Source organism: Sebastes umbrosus, chromosome 14, assembly GCF_015220745.1.
Source record: "Sebastes umbrosus isolate fSebUmb1 chromosome 14, fSebUmb1.pri, whole genome shotgun sequence".
NCBI classification, from domain to species: domain Eukaryota; kingdom Metazoa; phylum Chordata; class Actinopteri; order Perciformes; family Sebastidae; genus Sebastes; species Sebastes umbrosus.
In genome coordinates this window covers 4,783,561-4,798,124 of record NC_051282.1, presented here as the reverse complement: position 1 = coordinate 4,798,124, position 14,564 = coordinate 4,783,561, and the positions used below count along the sequence as shown (strand labels likewise).

The window sequence follows — 14,564 nt, the reverse complement described above, 5'->3', positions numbered from 1 at the left end:
TAAAACCAGGCACGTGAATTTCCATAAAGGTTCCTGTTTAGTGTCATTTGCATCGACAGATGAAGTGAATCAAAATGACACAAGACGTATTTCTCGAAAGACAAAATTATATTTACTGTACATGTTATTTTTTTTACAAAGTTTCTGCAAAGTGTGGAGCGGTAGAGGGTTATTTGGCCATGCCAGACAGCCAGCTGAGTTTGAATAAAGAAGGAGCAGCTGTGTCTTCGTCCTGATCGGCCAGCTGTCTGAACAGGCTGCCGGGCCGGAAGCTGTCCTCGCGGGCTGCGGAGGAGGAGGAGGAAGAGGAGGATGGAGGTGCCTGCTGGAGGAAGGAGACCACGTCAGGTTTGATGAGGTTCTGGTGGATTTTCTTGTTGGTCATCTTAATTAGAAAGTGATGAGAACATACAACACCACTGTTTATTGTCCCGGGGTCAATGACAGAGAGCCCTGATTCAGGACTATCAAAGTCCTGGATTGCGGTCTCCTGGGATGTGGACATTTCAGTCACTCAAAGGCCAATAAAATTCATTAGGGCAGTGGTTCTCAAACTATGGTACACGTACCACCCCTGGTACGCTTGATATCTCTAGTGGTACGCAGAGGAATCTCTGATCTCTCGATTCCTCTTATTGATGCTTTCCCACTGTTATGCTGCACAATGGACACATACGCACGCTGTATCATGTTTGTTTTGGACCGGTGCCACGGTGAAGAGAAAAAAAAGCAGCAACTTTTATATTGATGTGAAAACATCTCCTTCAAATCTGGATTTATTCAAGTTTCTCAACAAAACTACATTTTACGAGATTACATTTGAACACATCATGATAACGTTATAATTTACCTTCACCCAATAGTAATTTTTTCCTGAGCCGACTTTGAACGCCTCATAACAATAACTCAATGGCACCTCCGTTAACGTTCGTATCTCCGGTATTTAACCAGTCAGGATTATGCTGCCCACCGGCTGCTAACAGCTAACGTTACTAACTCTCCTACTGCTGATTTCAACACAGGTTTGTTGTTCACAGTGTCGCTTTATCAGGGAAAAATAGGGTGCATCCCTCAGGTTTAGTAGCGCCATGCTGTTAAGTGCTTTTCTTTTTTTTTCCCTCTTCACCATGGTTCCGGTCCCAAACAAACTGAAACATGATACAGCGTGCGTATGCGTCATTGTGCATGCGTAAAAGGAAAATCGATAGTCAGAGATTCCTCCACGTACCACTAGAGAGAGCACGCGTACCACCAGTCTACCATAGTTTGAGAACCACAGATCTAGGGGGGACATACTGTAAAAGGCTACCACTTTAGCATGTCTAGTAAGCGTGGACTCAAAGTCAAGAAAAATGAGAACTTGTGGGAACCACTTTCACTGTTTCAGTGTTATTATGGAGCACCTGATTCCAATGATTCACACTTCACAGAACACCGGGATTATTCTGGGTGTCTATGGGCTCACCACTGAACAGACTGACAAGTTTGGATACATACACTGTTTGTTGGAAGTTTTTGACAGAGATGATGAAACGTGTTTAGCCTAGATTATAGCACAAAGAATGGAAGCATGGGGACACTGCTGGCCATGCAAAGTGATCAAACTGATGTTATCATGTGACTGTTGGTAAGACAGCAAACGACCATTAAAGACTATTTCCCAAAATGTCAGTGTATAGGGAGCTTAAAATGTGACGATTTTGGACAAATCCCAACTTGATCTGCTTTTGTATTTCTGCTGACTTTAACACAAACTTTACTAATAATGCATGAATCTCAAGATGGGATTGGTCCACTTAAAACAGGTGAGAATGCCCCCGGGGTCCCTGTTGCTGTGCTGCTGCCCTATTGAAATTCTCCAAGTTAATAGTCTGATCCTGAGCTCCGTTATGAGCCCAAGCATGAGTGTGGGAGATAAGTCAGAATCATTTAATCAGTTAATAATCACTGTCACACTGCAAATGCACTAGAGGTAAACCAAGGCTCTACTGAAAACACAACCAAAACACACACACACACACACACACACACAAATATAAACCCACAGTGAGGAACTTGCCTGGGTTTCTCGCACTCAAAAACGCTGGGAAGGCAGAGGATGTAACAGACAACATTAACCCAGAGTGGAACAAAACAATGAAACAGAGAAATGAAGACATACAACACTAAAACTCAGACTCAAGAGCAATTTCAGATACCAGATCCCAAATCTGTTACTCACCAACTGGTGAGGAGCATCAGAGCTCCTGGTGGTGGCTGACTTGGGTTTACGCACATTGGACATGCTGAGAGGCAGCAAACCGAACCTGCAGAGGACAGGACAGTCATGGTGGGAATTAGGTTGGGAAAAAAGAGAAAATTCTCCTACTGCTCAGGCTAAATATACCATGATTGTTTTAATTTCTTTTTTTAATTTTCATCACAAACAATAAAAGTAACATCTACAAACAGACTCACAAACATATCAACCCCACATAAAGAAAACAAGCATAAAATTAAATAATAATAATAAAAAATTAAAAAAAAATAATAATAAATAAGTATACTTTTTGTTATATATGTATATATATATATATATATGTATATATATATATAAATATAAATAAATAAAAGTGTAAATATATATATATAAAAGACAACCACCACAAGAAAGCCAGAAATATACCATGTTAAACCCCCATTGGATTTTCTGAAAAACTCATTGTCACAAAGCTGAAAACAAGGTGGTTTTTCTGAGCTCCTAAAAGGTTGACATTTTGGGGGATACATGGTTTTCACATATTATTATATTCAGACAACATTTGAGAAGTTGAACTTCTTTTGTTATGTAAAAAAAAACTTGCTGTAGAAAAATCAAGTTTAAAGTCCTAAAAGTAAGGGAATGATTAATTCATGTTGCTGTTAGAGCTGATGTCCAGAATACCAGCCGGCCCTCTGGTTGTACCACATGACTCCGACTGTCGAAAAACTCATTCAACATCTTGGGATCAGGGCTGTCAATCGATCAATATTTAGTCGCTATTCATCGCAAATTAATCACACTTTTTTTATCTGTTCAATATGCATCTTTAAAGGGAGATTTTTTAAGTATTTAATACTCTTGTCAACATGGGAGTGGTAACAACTGCTCCTCACTGTGTGTTCTGACACCTTTCTATCAGAACCAGCATTAACTTTTTCAGCAGTTTGAGCTCCAGTAGCTCTTCTATTGGATCGGACAACACGGGCCAGCCTTCACTCCCCACGTGCATCAATGAGCCTCGGGTCTGACCCTGTTGCCAGTTGTCACCGGTTTTCCTTCCTTGGACCACTTTTGGTAGGTCCTGACCACTGCAGACTGGGAACATCCCACAAGACCTGCAGTTCTGGAGATGCTCTGAACCAGTCGTCTAGCCAGCACAATCTGGCCTTCGTCAAAGTCGCTCACATCCTTACGCTGGCCCATTTTTTCTGCTTCCGACACAAAGTTCAAAGTTGAAAATGTTCACATGCTGTCTAATATATCCCCCCCACTGCCAGGTGCCATTGTAACGAGATAATCCACGTTATTAACTTCACCTGTCAGTGGTCATAATCTTATGGCTGATCAGTGTATAATATCGCATCCCGAACCCTACCAACTCAGATCCTGGGTAAGATTTAAGGCTGTAAGGAACCCAGAGGAGCCCTTACATTTGGAACAATACCAGGCCTTAAGGACTACAGCAGGTTTCCTCCCATATCCTGTCTGTAGTAGAGTGACATGTCTTATCAGTGATGCTAGGGCTTGTTTATGCTAATGATACTGATACTGTCACAGAGCACCTCCGGTTCACTGACCTGATCTGGCTGCTGGCCAGTGGCAGGATGTTGTAAGGCTCCTGGGAGTTCACACTGCTGCTCCGCAGAGCAAACTGCTTCTCCGAGCCGGTCAGCAGCCCCAGCAGCACCTGAGACACAACGTCACATGAACCTTTAAACAACGTTAGGAAACAGAGCAGCGGATCTATTGTGGTTGTTGCTGTTACATCTGGACTATATTGGACAGGAGCAGCTCATTGTAGTCACTCATCTCAGGGCTACTGTGAATGCTGCTTCTACACAACACTGATGTTCATCAAGCGACAACTACACAAACTACAACTACACTGTGTTGTTGATGGCGAGGTGCTGAACGTACCGAGGTCCTCTGGGACAGGCGGTTGAGGTTGGTGTTGAGCGGAGGTGTGAACACGTCCAGGTCAAACGGGTCGATGTAGCCCTCCAGCCAATCACAGACTTCGTGGAATCTGGAAGATACACGACAACACAAAGTTAGCAGCTTTCAGATTAATTTTAATGCCGTCCCCATTTTACATTTTTTTGGTATTTTTGATTGTTGGTCTTAAAATGAGGTGAGGTCAGGCATTTTGTTGGTGCATTGCTATCTTGAGGCAGCAGAAAGCCATCGCACATTGACCAACAAGAACCTGGATTAAAGTCTGGTGCAGTATTTTCCTGCTTATTAAAGGGCGCGTTATTCAGATAGTACGATGCGTCTACACAGGCAGCTTGTTACACACACAGGAACACACACGAAGCAGCAGCTCCTCCTCCTCAGTTAAATACAGCTCTAGAACAATGTTTTTTATTTATGTTAAGGAAAGCACACAATAGAGGCGGCAGGTGACAATTCTGAATATAATGAAGTGAGGCTTTCAGGCGTTCTGTATTGCTCAACCTGCAGCGTGCTCCTCTGGTCACTGGTGTGACCGCCGTGACCAGAGAGATCACACGCCTCTGTGGCGTCTCCTCTCATCATCCCTCTGTGGAGTGTAGACGTAGGCTACTTCAAAGTTTTTGCTGGCCCTCTCCCCCTAAACAGCTGCGTTTTGAGGCTCCGCACGTTACGCGCCGCCTCTCTGGCAGCACCCGGCTGAAAGTCAGTGCGTAAAGCATCTCGGGAGGATTCCGCGCAGCCGGTCCGAGCCCCCCCGTAGGTTGCGTCGGAGAGTAATACAGTTTTCATTATCGTCATGTGCAGCTGTTACATTGGAAGTTGCTACATCTGTTTTCAAAACAGGGTTAGGGGACGAAAACAGTTCAAATACGTGAGCCATGGTTCCAAAATAAGGTCTGTGCTTCTACGTTGTTATATTGAGTCATGGATCGGTGTAATTATCCTGTGCGCGACTGTGCTCGGATCCCCTTCAGATATGGCCTCCTTTTTTCTTTTTTTTTTGAATGCTGCACATGATGAATTTGTGACAAAGGAAGCTACCTGGGGTCTTGGTGGGATCGGGAGCTCTTGCCCTCCTCTGCTTTGCTGCCCAGCGTGGTGTTGAGGTATCGGAGGTCAAACAACAGCTGCAGGGCTCGGTTCTGAGTCATTGGAAACACCCCCTCCTGGAGGACAGAGGAGCAGAACAAAACAGAGCAGAGATGTTCAGGAAGCTAAAATGTGGATCCTGATGAATGAAAAGAAAGTGCACTCCCTCCTTTGTCCTTGTCCTCCCGATTTCCCTTCTGATTTAATTTTTCTGATTACTTCCCTCTCCTTCGCCCTTCATTTCATTTCATTTCAGTGCTGGCTAAAACCAAAAGGAGAGCACACATTATGCCTATTTTAAAGTCGTTAGTTCTCGTATTGATTTTTAAATTATTTTATTAGTTTATAAGGCACTAGATGGCTTTGCACCAGACTACCTTGCAGAAATGCTTTTGGTTTATGAACAAGGAAGGCCCCTCAGATCCTCCGCTTCTTGTCTTTCGAGTTGTTCCACAAAGCAGAACAGAAACATCTGGTGATGCTGCTTTCAGCCGATAGAACAACCTTCCAGAGGTCCCATCTATTTAGTCTGGCTTTCATGTAGTGTTTTATAATTTTATGTTTTTTATTGTTTATACTTATTTTATTTATCATCATCATTATAGTGTTTATTTTACTCTATTTTGTTTAATCAACATTTTATTGCTGATCATTATTATCTCTTTTATTCTATTTTATTTTATTAAAATGTCATTATTTTAATACCATCTGCTTATTTTGTATAGTTTCATAATTTTTATATATTTATCTTTATTATTATTTTTATTTCCTTGCATTTTATTTATCTTTTATTATCTTACATTCATGTCCCTGGTACTTAAAAGTTGGAGTTTGAAGTTTTACACCTTACAATACAGAACCTCCCTCGTTCTCAACACTACACTATATGTACTGTATCTATGTATGTGTGTGTGTGTGTGTGTGCGTGTGTGTTACCCTGCTGAGGTCCTGCTGTGTGAGGCTGTGGTAGTGGTGCAGGGCCTGAGCCAGACAGGCCTGCAGCAGCTCCTGCAGGGTGGGCCGGGGCAGGGCGTGGCCCCCCACTCTGTTCACCTCCACACACAGCTGGAAGAGCAGCGATTGCACGAACCAAGACGGCTGCAGAAGACACGACAAGTTTCACATCAGATCACTGAAAGGAATCAGAAATCACTGCGCTGTTAGAGGTGGTGTTGAGCGGCTGACCTGGACTGGAAGACGGATTTTGGATGTGACGCTGCTCCCCGACTCTGCTTCTTCTTGGATCTCCAGATCCTCCCAGTTTGTTGCCGTTGTTAGGATGGCACCAGCAGACTCAGCATGCAGCGCCGTGCCAAACTTATCCAGCAGGACCTGTCACAACAACCAGCAGTGTCACTAGGCCGGTCTTGAACCAATTCCAACATGATTGAAAGGGTAACTTTGGTATTTTTCAACCTGGACCATATTTTCCCATGTTGTTGTGTGAGTGATTAATGGGGACAACATTTTTTAAATGCTACCAGTATTGAGGGAGAACGCTGTAACTGGCAGCTGCGACACGAGCTGCAAGGGCTAGTGAGCAGCGTCAATGTAACGTTAAGTCCACTAAAAGTGCTTGTTTTTACCACTGACCGGCTCCGATTGCTGTTAGAAGTGTCTGACAACATTATGGAAAGAACCCTACAGAGAAATAAAATGTTTTCCTTTCCTTTCACTTGATCTGGTCTGTTTGTTATTGTGTCCAAGTCCCGCTCGAGAAGAAGTCTTGTTGTGAAATCTGAATATCCGTATACTCTGGCTCAAATACCGACACATTCTCACTCACAACTCGTCAAATACCGTTGCTTGGTCAGTGCCCCTCAGCATCAGAAACCGACTCACGGGGTACCCCTCTTCCGTTACTTTTGGACGGACCGGGGACGGCGTGTCAATATAAACTTGTTACATACATAGTGTCCTTTCAAAATAAACTTCCGTTTTCACGGGAAGTTAGGTTTAAGCAACACAACCACTTAGTTAGGGTTAGGAAACGGTCGTGGTAGACGTTAACTTCGCTGACTAGCGACTCACGGGGCTGACAATACTAACGACTCACATGACAAAATAAGACAACGTTACTTTTAGTTTCACCCGGGACACGAACAGCGGTCTCGTGGTTGAAAGTCTTCTGTCAGAACGAGACTTCTCCCTGAGCGAGACTCTTTTCATAATGTTAGACACTTATAATAACAATCAGAGCCCGTCATGGCAAAAACAAACACCATTAGTGGACGGAAATGACGGTGTCAGCTTGCCCCAATAGCACCATATTGGAGCCCTTGAGCAGCTGCCGTCTACAAAAAGTCTCCCTCAATACTGGACCAATTTCAGAAATTGTTGTCCCCATTAGTCACTTAGATACAAAAACATGGGAAAATAAGGTCCAGGTTGAATAATACCAAAGTTACCCTTTAAAGCTTCATTCATTGATTTCTTTGGCCACTTGGGGGCAGCGGAACAAACAAAAAAACAACACTGACATGTTACCAGCTAACGTGTTAGAAAACAGATGCCGTTTTACACAGCAGACACAGAGCAGCATTAGCTTTCACTTAGAGTTCGTGTTTGTTTCCACCTGATGAATCCAAGTCCAGTATTCACTCTCCTTTTTGCTCCGGTTTGGTCACCAAATCCTGTTTATATATATATATATATATGTCTCTTTAGCTGCTAAATGCTGCTGGAAATTAAGTTAATAAGAACAAATTTTGTGTTCTGTCCAACAAAAACTGTGACCTCTGTAGAGCTGGGGGGGACTACAGAGTTGTTAAACTCTCTGTTGGGTTGTGACAACAACACCTTTCACATAGATTGTTAATATAACTATGTTGATCAGTTCAGCTGAAACTTTTTATTCAATTCCTGAAACCTTTAGAGCATTAAGGTCACACGATGACACCCAAGCCATGTTCATTTGCAAAATGAAGGCCGTGAGGTAATGTTGAGAGATCCATTATCATTTAGATTATTTTGTTTCATATAAAGCTAATGTTGCTCTGTGTCTGCTGAATGTGTAAATAGGCACCTGTTTGCTAACACATTAGTCACAACATTATAAGGTCATATACGTCAGATGCTGAGTGTTCCAAGCTTGCTCTGCTGTCCCAAAGTGACAAAAAATAATCATCCATCCATTATTTGTAACCGCTTCAAAACTTCATACTACATTCAACATATAAAGTTTCACATATACACATCTACGTTTCTGACAGGGTCTGACTTTGGAGAGGGCGGAGCTCCAGATGCGGTAGGCCTCCATGCTGCAAACCAGAAGCTCCTCCTTTAGACCCGCCCACTTGGCCTGGGCGGGGCTGACCTCCGTGGCGGCCCTGGCTTTGCCCAGCTTCTTGCCCTGTCTGGGGGTCAGCTTCGCTGTGGCCTCAGACCCCCTCTGCTTTCCCAGGATGCAATGCTTCAGGTTGGGGCAGAGTTCGCCCATGGACTGGCACAGTCTGGCCATGAAAAGGACCGAACTGAGGCAGGCGGGGCTGGGTTCAGGCGAGGCCGCGGCCAGTTCGGAGCGGATGGAGGACAGGATGTGGCGGACGCAGGCCACGCAGCCTTCGCGTAAAGCCTCCTCCACTGCCGGCGAGTCCGTGAAGCGGTTGAAAGAGGATGCTGACGAACTCTCTTTGGGACCAGAGGAAGTGACTGAGATGGAGTCGGACCCTGCAGAACACAGCATAAAAGATAATTAATAAATTAATTAATTAAAAATAATAACAGACTATCTATGAACAGACCGTTGCTATGTATAACAGACCGTTGCTATGGGTGCAGCTCTGATGTCGGACTCTGGCGGACCGTTTTTGTGTCTAATTATTGATTTCTTCAGTAAGTAGCCGTGTAATAAGCGGGATAATGTACAGCTAGCAGGTCATTGTTGTGAAAGAAATCCCTTCAGGCCGGCTCGCTGTACATTATCCCTTACTTACAGACTGTGGGCTAAAACACACAAGAAGATCAGTGTATATGATAGAACAGTGGCATCATAATGTGCCAGCATGCCCCTGGCCTCCCCGTAGACAGTAAGGAACTACATACCGAAAAATAGGTAACGTTGGCTTAGTAGATAAGGCAACAGCAAACATTTCAGGTAACAGGACAGCATGATATATCTAATAAAACTAATAATACGAGCAGAATATTCAATGAATCAAATAAAATTCTCATCAAGGTCAGTCATTGTTCTTCTGGTAAAACAATGCCACTACTGGAAAATGCTTAATTCTACCTGGTAGGTGTATTTAAAGTCAGTAAACAGTAAGCAACTGACCTAAACTAAATGAAGTGGAGGGGCAGCCACAACCTCAGAGAAATCACAGACTATTTACATGTGAATTCAAATGGTCAACGAAGTCCTCAAAAGTATGTCCATTTGTGATGTCACAAATATACAATATTTAGACCATTACACGTTTTAAATGTAAACATTCTTAATGTGTCCCAGTTTATTTCCTGTTGCAGTGTATGTAAATAACATCTGCTGACAGGAAGTAGACGGGAACATAGACCCAAACTGTTGCCTAGCAACGCAATTCCGTTGCAATTCAGTTGAAATGCACTAAAACGGAGCGTTTCAGACAGATAGTGAATCAGGTATATTCAGGCAGACAGTATGAGGAAAATAAAGTTTTTTTTTAACATTACAGCATGTAAACATGTTGTAGTAGAAAAACAAAATACAAGTATGAACCTGAAAATAGGCTTGATATGGGACCTTTAAATCTTATTCTTCCTCTTTTGCAGATCAGGTATGTTTGCCTCTTCAGTGCCAGCGGAAGACAATGATGACCTCAGGCTGAATGACAAATTGGCAATATTCGTAACAGGTATTTGGATATTCGTAACGTGACCACCTCTTGGAGATTTGATTGGGATTGACAACCCACTCCCCGTCTAGCACACAGTATCAAAGTTTGAACTGCCCTTACCTTTGTCTTGGGAGGGAAGGTAGTACTGCAGGTCATCCAGCCTGGCCTTTAGCTTAGCATCCAGGGAAGAGCAGAAGTTTTGAACGCAGGGCGTCAGGGCCTGGGTCTTCATGGCCAGGCTACTTCTTTGGTGCTGCTGCCCCCGCTGGCTCACGCTGACCCACCCCGCGTCGCTCAGCAGGTCTCCCGGAGACTCCGACCACAGGTAGGATGCCACGTCTACCTCATACTGGGCCCCGCGGCCCGAGCCGGTGTTGGTACCTGAAGAAGTATGAATGGTCTGGCTCTCAAGATCCCTCACAGCTGAGGTGAGGAGCTGGACGGAGCTCGTTGAGATGGCTTCAGTTTCTTCTTTGGTGATGGCCTTGGTGGAACGGGAGGAAGGATTATTGAAGGATATTCATTGGGATTATGTACAATTTTGGTGCATCAGCAGGTACGCCTGTCACTACTGTGAGATTGAACACAACGCAAACCTTCAAGGAGGCACGAATCCATACAATATCAATGGATAGACCCGTTTAGATTGCTGAAAACTGCTAACTGCAATTGTAATTGTGCTAGGAGAGCACTAACCTGCAGGCGTTTAAGGAAGAGCTGCTGCAGGAAGTCATCCCAGACAGCCAGGGGCTGCTCCAGCAGCCGCTGACACACTGCGCTCCAGTGCTGACTGATGGACTCGGTGGACAGGAGGTCCCACACGGCGTCTCTAATGGCTGCCAACCCCTTCAGGCTCTTCACATAGACCAGAAGGCTGCCAACGCCACGGCAAATATCCTCCTTACAGCTGAGAGTGGAGGAAAGATTCAGAAGGCATTGATTAGATATCAACAGAAAATCAATCCATGATAGTTTTGATGATTGATTAAGGGCTTTAGTCATTTTTTCTAACTTCTAACTAATGTCCAGTCGCTGTATAATAAGCTGGACGAGCTTAAGAGCAAGATGACTTTTCAATGTGCCACTATGAACTGCAACAGTATGGCTTTCTAGACATTTAAGTCATACTTTGAAAAAAACACCTTTCACAACAAAAGGAACCAGAACAAATATGAAGAAGACGAGCAGCGTCCTTATTGATTGGAGCTTACGTGTCGATCCACTGCTGCAGGGTGTCCCGGAGCTGCTCTCTCTGGATTGGCTGAGCCAGGGTGCGAAGGGCGGGCTGGAACTCAGTGATGGAAGGAGGCAGGTACTTGAACCAGCTGCCTGTACTCGTCTCTTCCTGCAACACCCTCCTGTCTTTAGCTGAGGAGAGAGAGATGGGATTGATGGTTTCACATTTTCTTTATCTATGAATATTTGTACCTCAGGATACATCTAACTGTCTGGTGACCGATCCTCATTCTGACTTTGGATTTTCTTACTTTACGCTTAGTGCTTTTAAGATATACTGTATTTATACTAGGAAAAACTGTCATGGCCATTTTCCCTTGACCTCTGACCTCAAGATGTGTGAATGTAAATGGGTTCTATGGGTACCCACGAGTCTCCCCTTTACAGACATGCCCACTTTATGATAATCACATGCAGTTTGGGGCAAGTCATAGTCATTTTTATGCTAAATGCAGTACCTGTGAGAGTTTCTGGACAATATTTGTCATTGCTTTGTGTTGTTAATTAATTTACAATAATAAATATATACATCAATTTGCATAAAGCAGCATATTTGCCCACTCACATGTTGATAAGAGGATTAAATACTTGACAAATCTCCCTTTAAGGTACATTTTGAACAAACTGATTAATCGCGATTAACTATGGACAATCATACGATTAATCGTGATTAAATATTTTAATCGATTGACAGCCCTAGTTGAAACCTTTCTGTCCTAGAACATATTACTATATTACATCTGACGTGCCAAAAAAAATGACATTTCTGAGTAGCCTAACTTATTCTGAAAACAATAATAGACAACATGTAGTGCCTATGCCAAAAAAAATAAACAGCCTACGGTTTATAGGGAAAAATAAGGGACCATTCCTGTCTACAGCCTGTGTTTATTAGCTCTCAGTAGGAAACCACTAAAAGTGTCCTGACACCGCAGCTGTTTACCTAGATATGTGGTGGAGGTGACATTCTCCAGGATAGAAAAGAGCATGCCACAGCTCAGGGCTCCCTCCACCGGCCTGGGGCTTCCCTCTGGGGGCAGGTAGAAGACAGCGTACGCCTGGAACAGAGTGGTGACCAGCAGCTCCACCAGGCTGCACACCTGGGCCTTAATCCCTGCACCTGCACCAAAATACATGTTTATATGAACTGGTACACATTTCTGACTGCTTTAGATATACATAAGATATAAAAATAATGATACTACAAACAACATGTCCTGCTCTGCTACACAGTAAAAGCCTTCAAGCAATAATTCTATGCCTTCAAGCCTTCTGTGTTATGGCACACTCTGATAATAAAATGCATATTATTGGCAGGTGTTACGAATGGTAGAAAAATACCATGCTGTGGTTGGTTGAGCAGCTGATGGATGGAGGCCTTCCGGGCTAGTAAGAAGTCAGCCAGGGCCTGGCGTGGTGAGCTGTCCTCCAGCAGCATGGTGGACACCAGGGCCTCAGCGATGGCCTGGTCGGACACCGCGCGGCCCCGCAGCAGAGACCTGCTGTCCAGGAGAATGACGGACCTGCGAGAAGACAGACTAGTTACAGACCTATGATTTAGCTTTTACTAACCGGATCCAGTTGTGGTCTACAGCGTGTGGATCCATCACCAATTCTTTCAGTTCTGAGGCCTGGAAGTTTTCCATTAGAATCACTAGTCAAAAAGCAGGAATTCTACTTGGTGACACGAGTAATAAAACATCCAGTACCTGAAGTGACCGGTGGTGGCTACCTGCCGGATCAGAATGGGGAAGCGGGCCAGGACGGGGCTGTAATGGCCCCCCGTAGCGGCCTCCAGGTGCAGCAGACTGTGCAGGTGGCAACACAGCAGGTAGAGCTGGGTGGCCTGGAGGTACTGGGACGCCTCCATGGCGCTCCAGATGCGCTCTGGGATCTCCAGGAGGAGCTTGATCTGAGAGGCCATGGTGTAGAACTTCTCCTGCCACTGCATCTGGCTCTACAACAGAATGACACACAGACACATTGCATATTTATATGTAATAGACTTTAGACAATGTGTGTATTTGACAGAGACAAGCGATGATATAAGGATAATAAGTATACAAACACCAGACAATGTAGTGACAGTGATATTATGATGTATTAAGATGTGTGTGAATTAATGTCAGATCATATATGCAATACCATCTTCAAAGTTGATTGTGGTTTAAACTTCGTGCATTCCATTATCTCCATTATAAAGATATGTCCCAAATTTTCATTAAAAAATATTATAATTATAATGTTCTCCTGTGTGTCAGTACTAATACACATCTATCAGAACACATATTCAGGTAGTTTACAAATCAACAGGGTCTTCAGGTAAATTCGGCATACAGGTGATCCACCGGCAGCACTTCATTTCAATAAAGTTTTGCATTTGTTATCTGGCTCAGGCAGTTTAGCTACTGTGTGTTTTGGCTCAAAAGAGGTGTGGACATTTCTAAAAGTAAGGATTGGATTGACAGATATGATTTAATCAGCAATCTTTTTTATGCCGAATTGTTTAGCACCTTTCTTTTAGTTGAAGTAAGTGTTAAGTGATGTTATAATTGGGGGGTATGTATGCATATAACTCATATAATCATGAATTGCCATATTTTTAAATGAAGTTTGGTGCAAAAGTAAGGATTGGATTAAGAAATATGATTTAATCAGCAATCTTTTTTATGCCGAATTGGTCAGCACCTTTCTTTGAGTCTGAGTAAGTGTTAAGTCATGTTATAATTGGGGGGTATGTATGCATATAACTAATATAATAATGAATTGCCACATTTTTAAATGAAGTTCGGTTGACGCAGGCTTAGAGCTACAACAACAACAGTGGTTAGGTAGAGGTTCACCTCCTGTCTGGAGCTGGTCACGCTGGCTCTGCCTTGCTTCAGCTTGTGGCAGTACTGGTGCATGTCCTGGATGGACAGGACTACGCTCTCCGAGCACTGCCTCATCTCTCCGATGGTGTCGGCGGCGTCGATCAGGTCCCGGTAGCGCTCACCGACCATCTGCCTCAGCTCCTCCTTCTTCTGCTCGATCTCCCCGCGGACCTTGTGCTCGACCCGGCGGATCTCCGCGGTGTTGTACCGCTCGAAGAGAGCCGCCGGGTCCCTGATCTCCGAGACCCGGATAGACAGAGCAGGATCCTCGGCCATCGCTCCTCCAAAACAACTTCAGCTGTTCCAGGAGATTTAACCCGGAAGGGAGAACAGGAGTGAACTTCCTGCTGCCTC

The 14,564-nt window shown here is 44.0% G+C and overlaps 1 protein-coding gene across 5 annotated transcripts; it reads right to left on the bottom strand.

Annotated features, from left to right (window-relative positions):
* Positions 1-87: 87 nt before the first annotated feature.
* cog1 (component of oligomeric golgi complex 1) lies at positions 88-14,560 on the bottom strand. 5 transcript variants are annotated; one of them, XM_037792562.1, is made up of 16 exons: positions 14,181-14,560; positions 13,047-13,294; positions 12,679-12,860; positions 12,281-12,457; positions 11,313-11,469; positions 10,798-11,008; positions 10,222-10,585; positions 8,508-8,956; positions 6,473-6,619; positions 6,224-6,385; positions 5,240-5,364; positions 4,160-4,268; positions 3,820-3,929; positions 2,222-2,306; positions 2,060-2,083; positions 203-325 (listed from the first exon to the last, which is right to left on the bottom strand). In XM_037792562.1, the coding sequence occupies exons 1-15, from the start codon at positions 14,484-14,486 to the stop codon at positions 2,075-2,077; spliced, it is 2,841 nt and encodes a 946-aa protein (XP_037648490.1). In that variant the 5' UTR covers positions 14,487-14,560; the 3' UTR covers positions 203-325; positions 2,060-2,074. The 5 variants fall into 5 exon arrangements, with proteins under 5 accessions (XP_037648487.1, XP_037648489.1, XP_037648488.1 ...); XM_037792564.1 differs by having other exon boundaries at positions 265-385; XM_037792559.1 differs by lacking the exon at positions 2,060-2,083 and having other exon boundaries at positions 88-385.
* Positions 14,561-14,564: the final 4 nt, after the last annotated feature.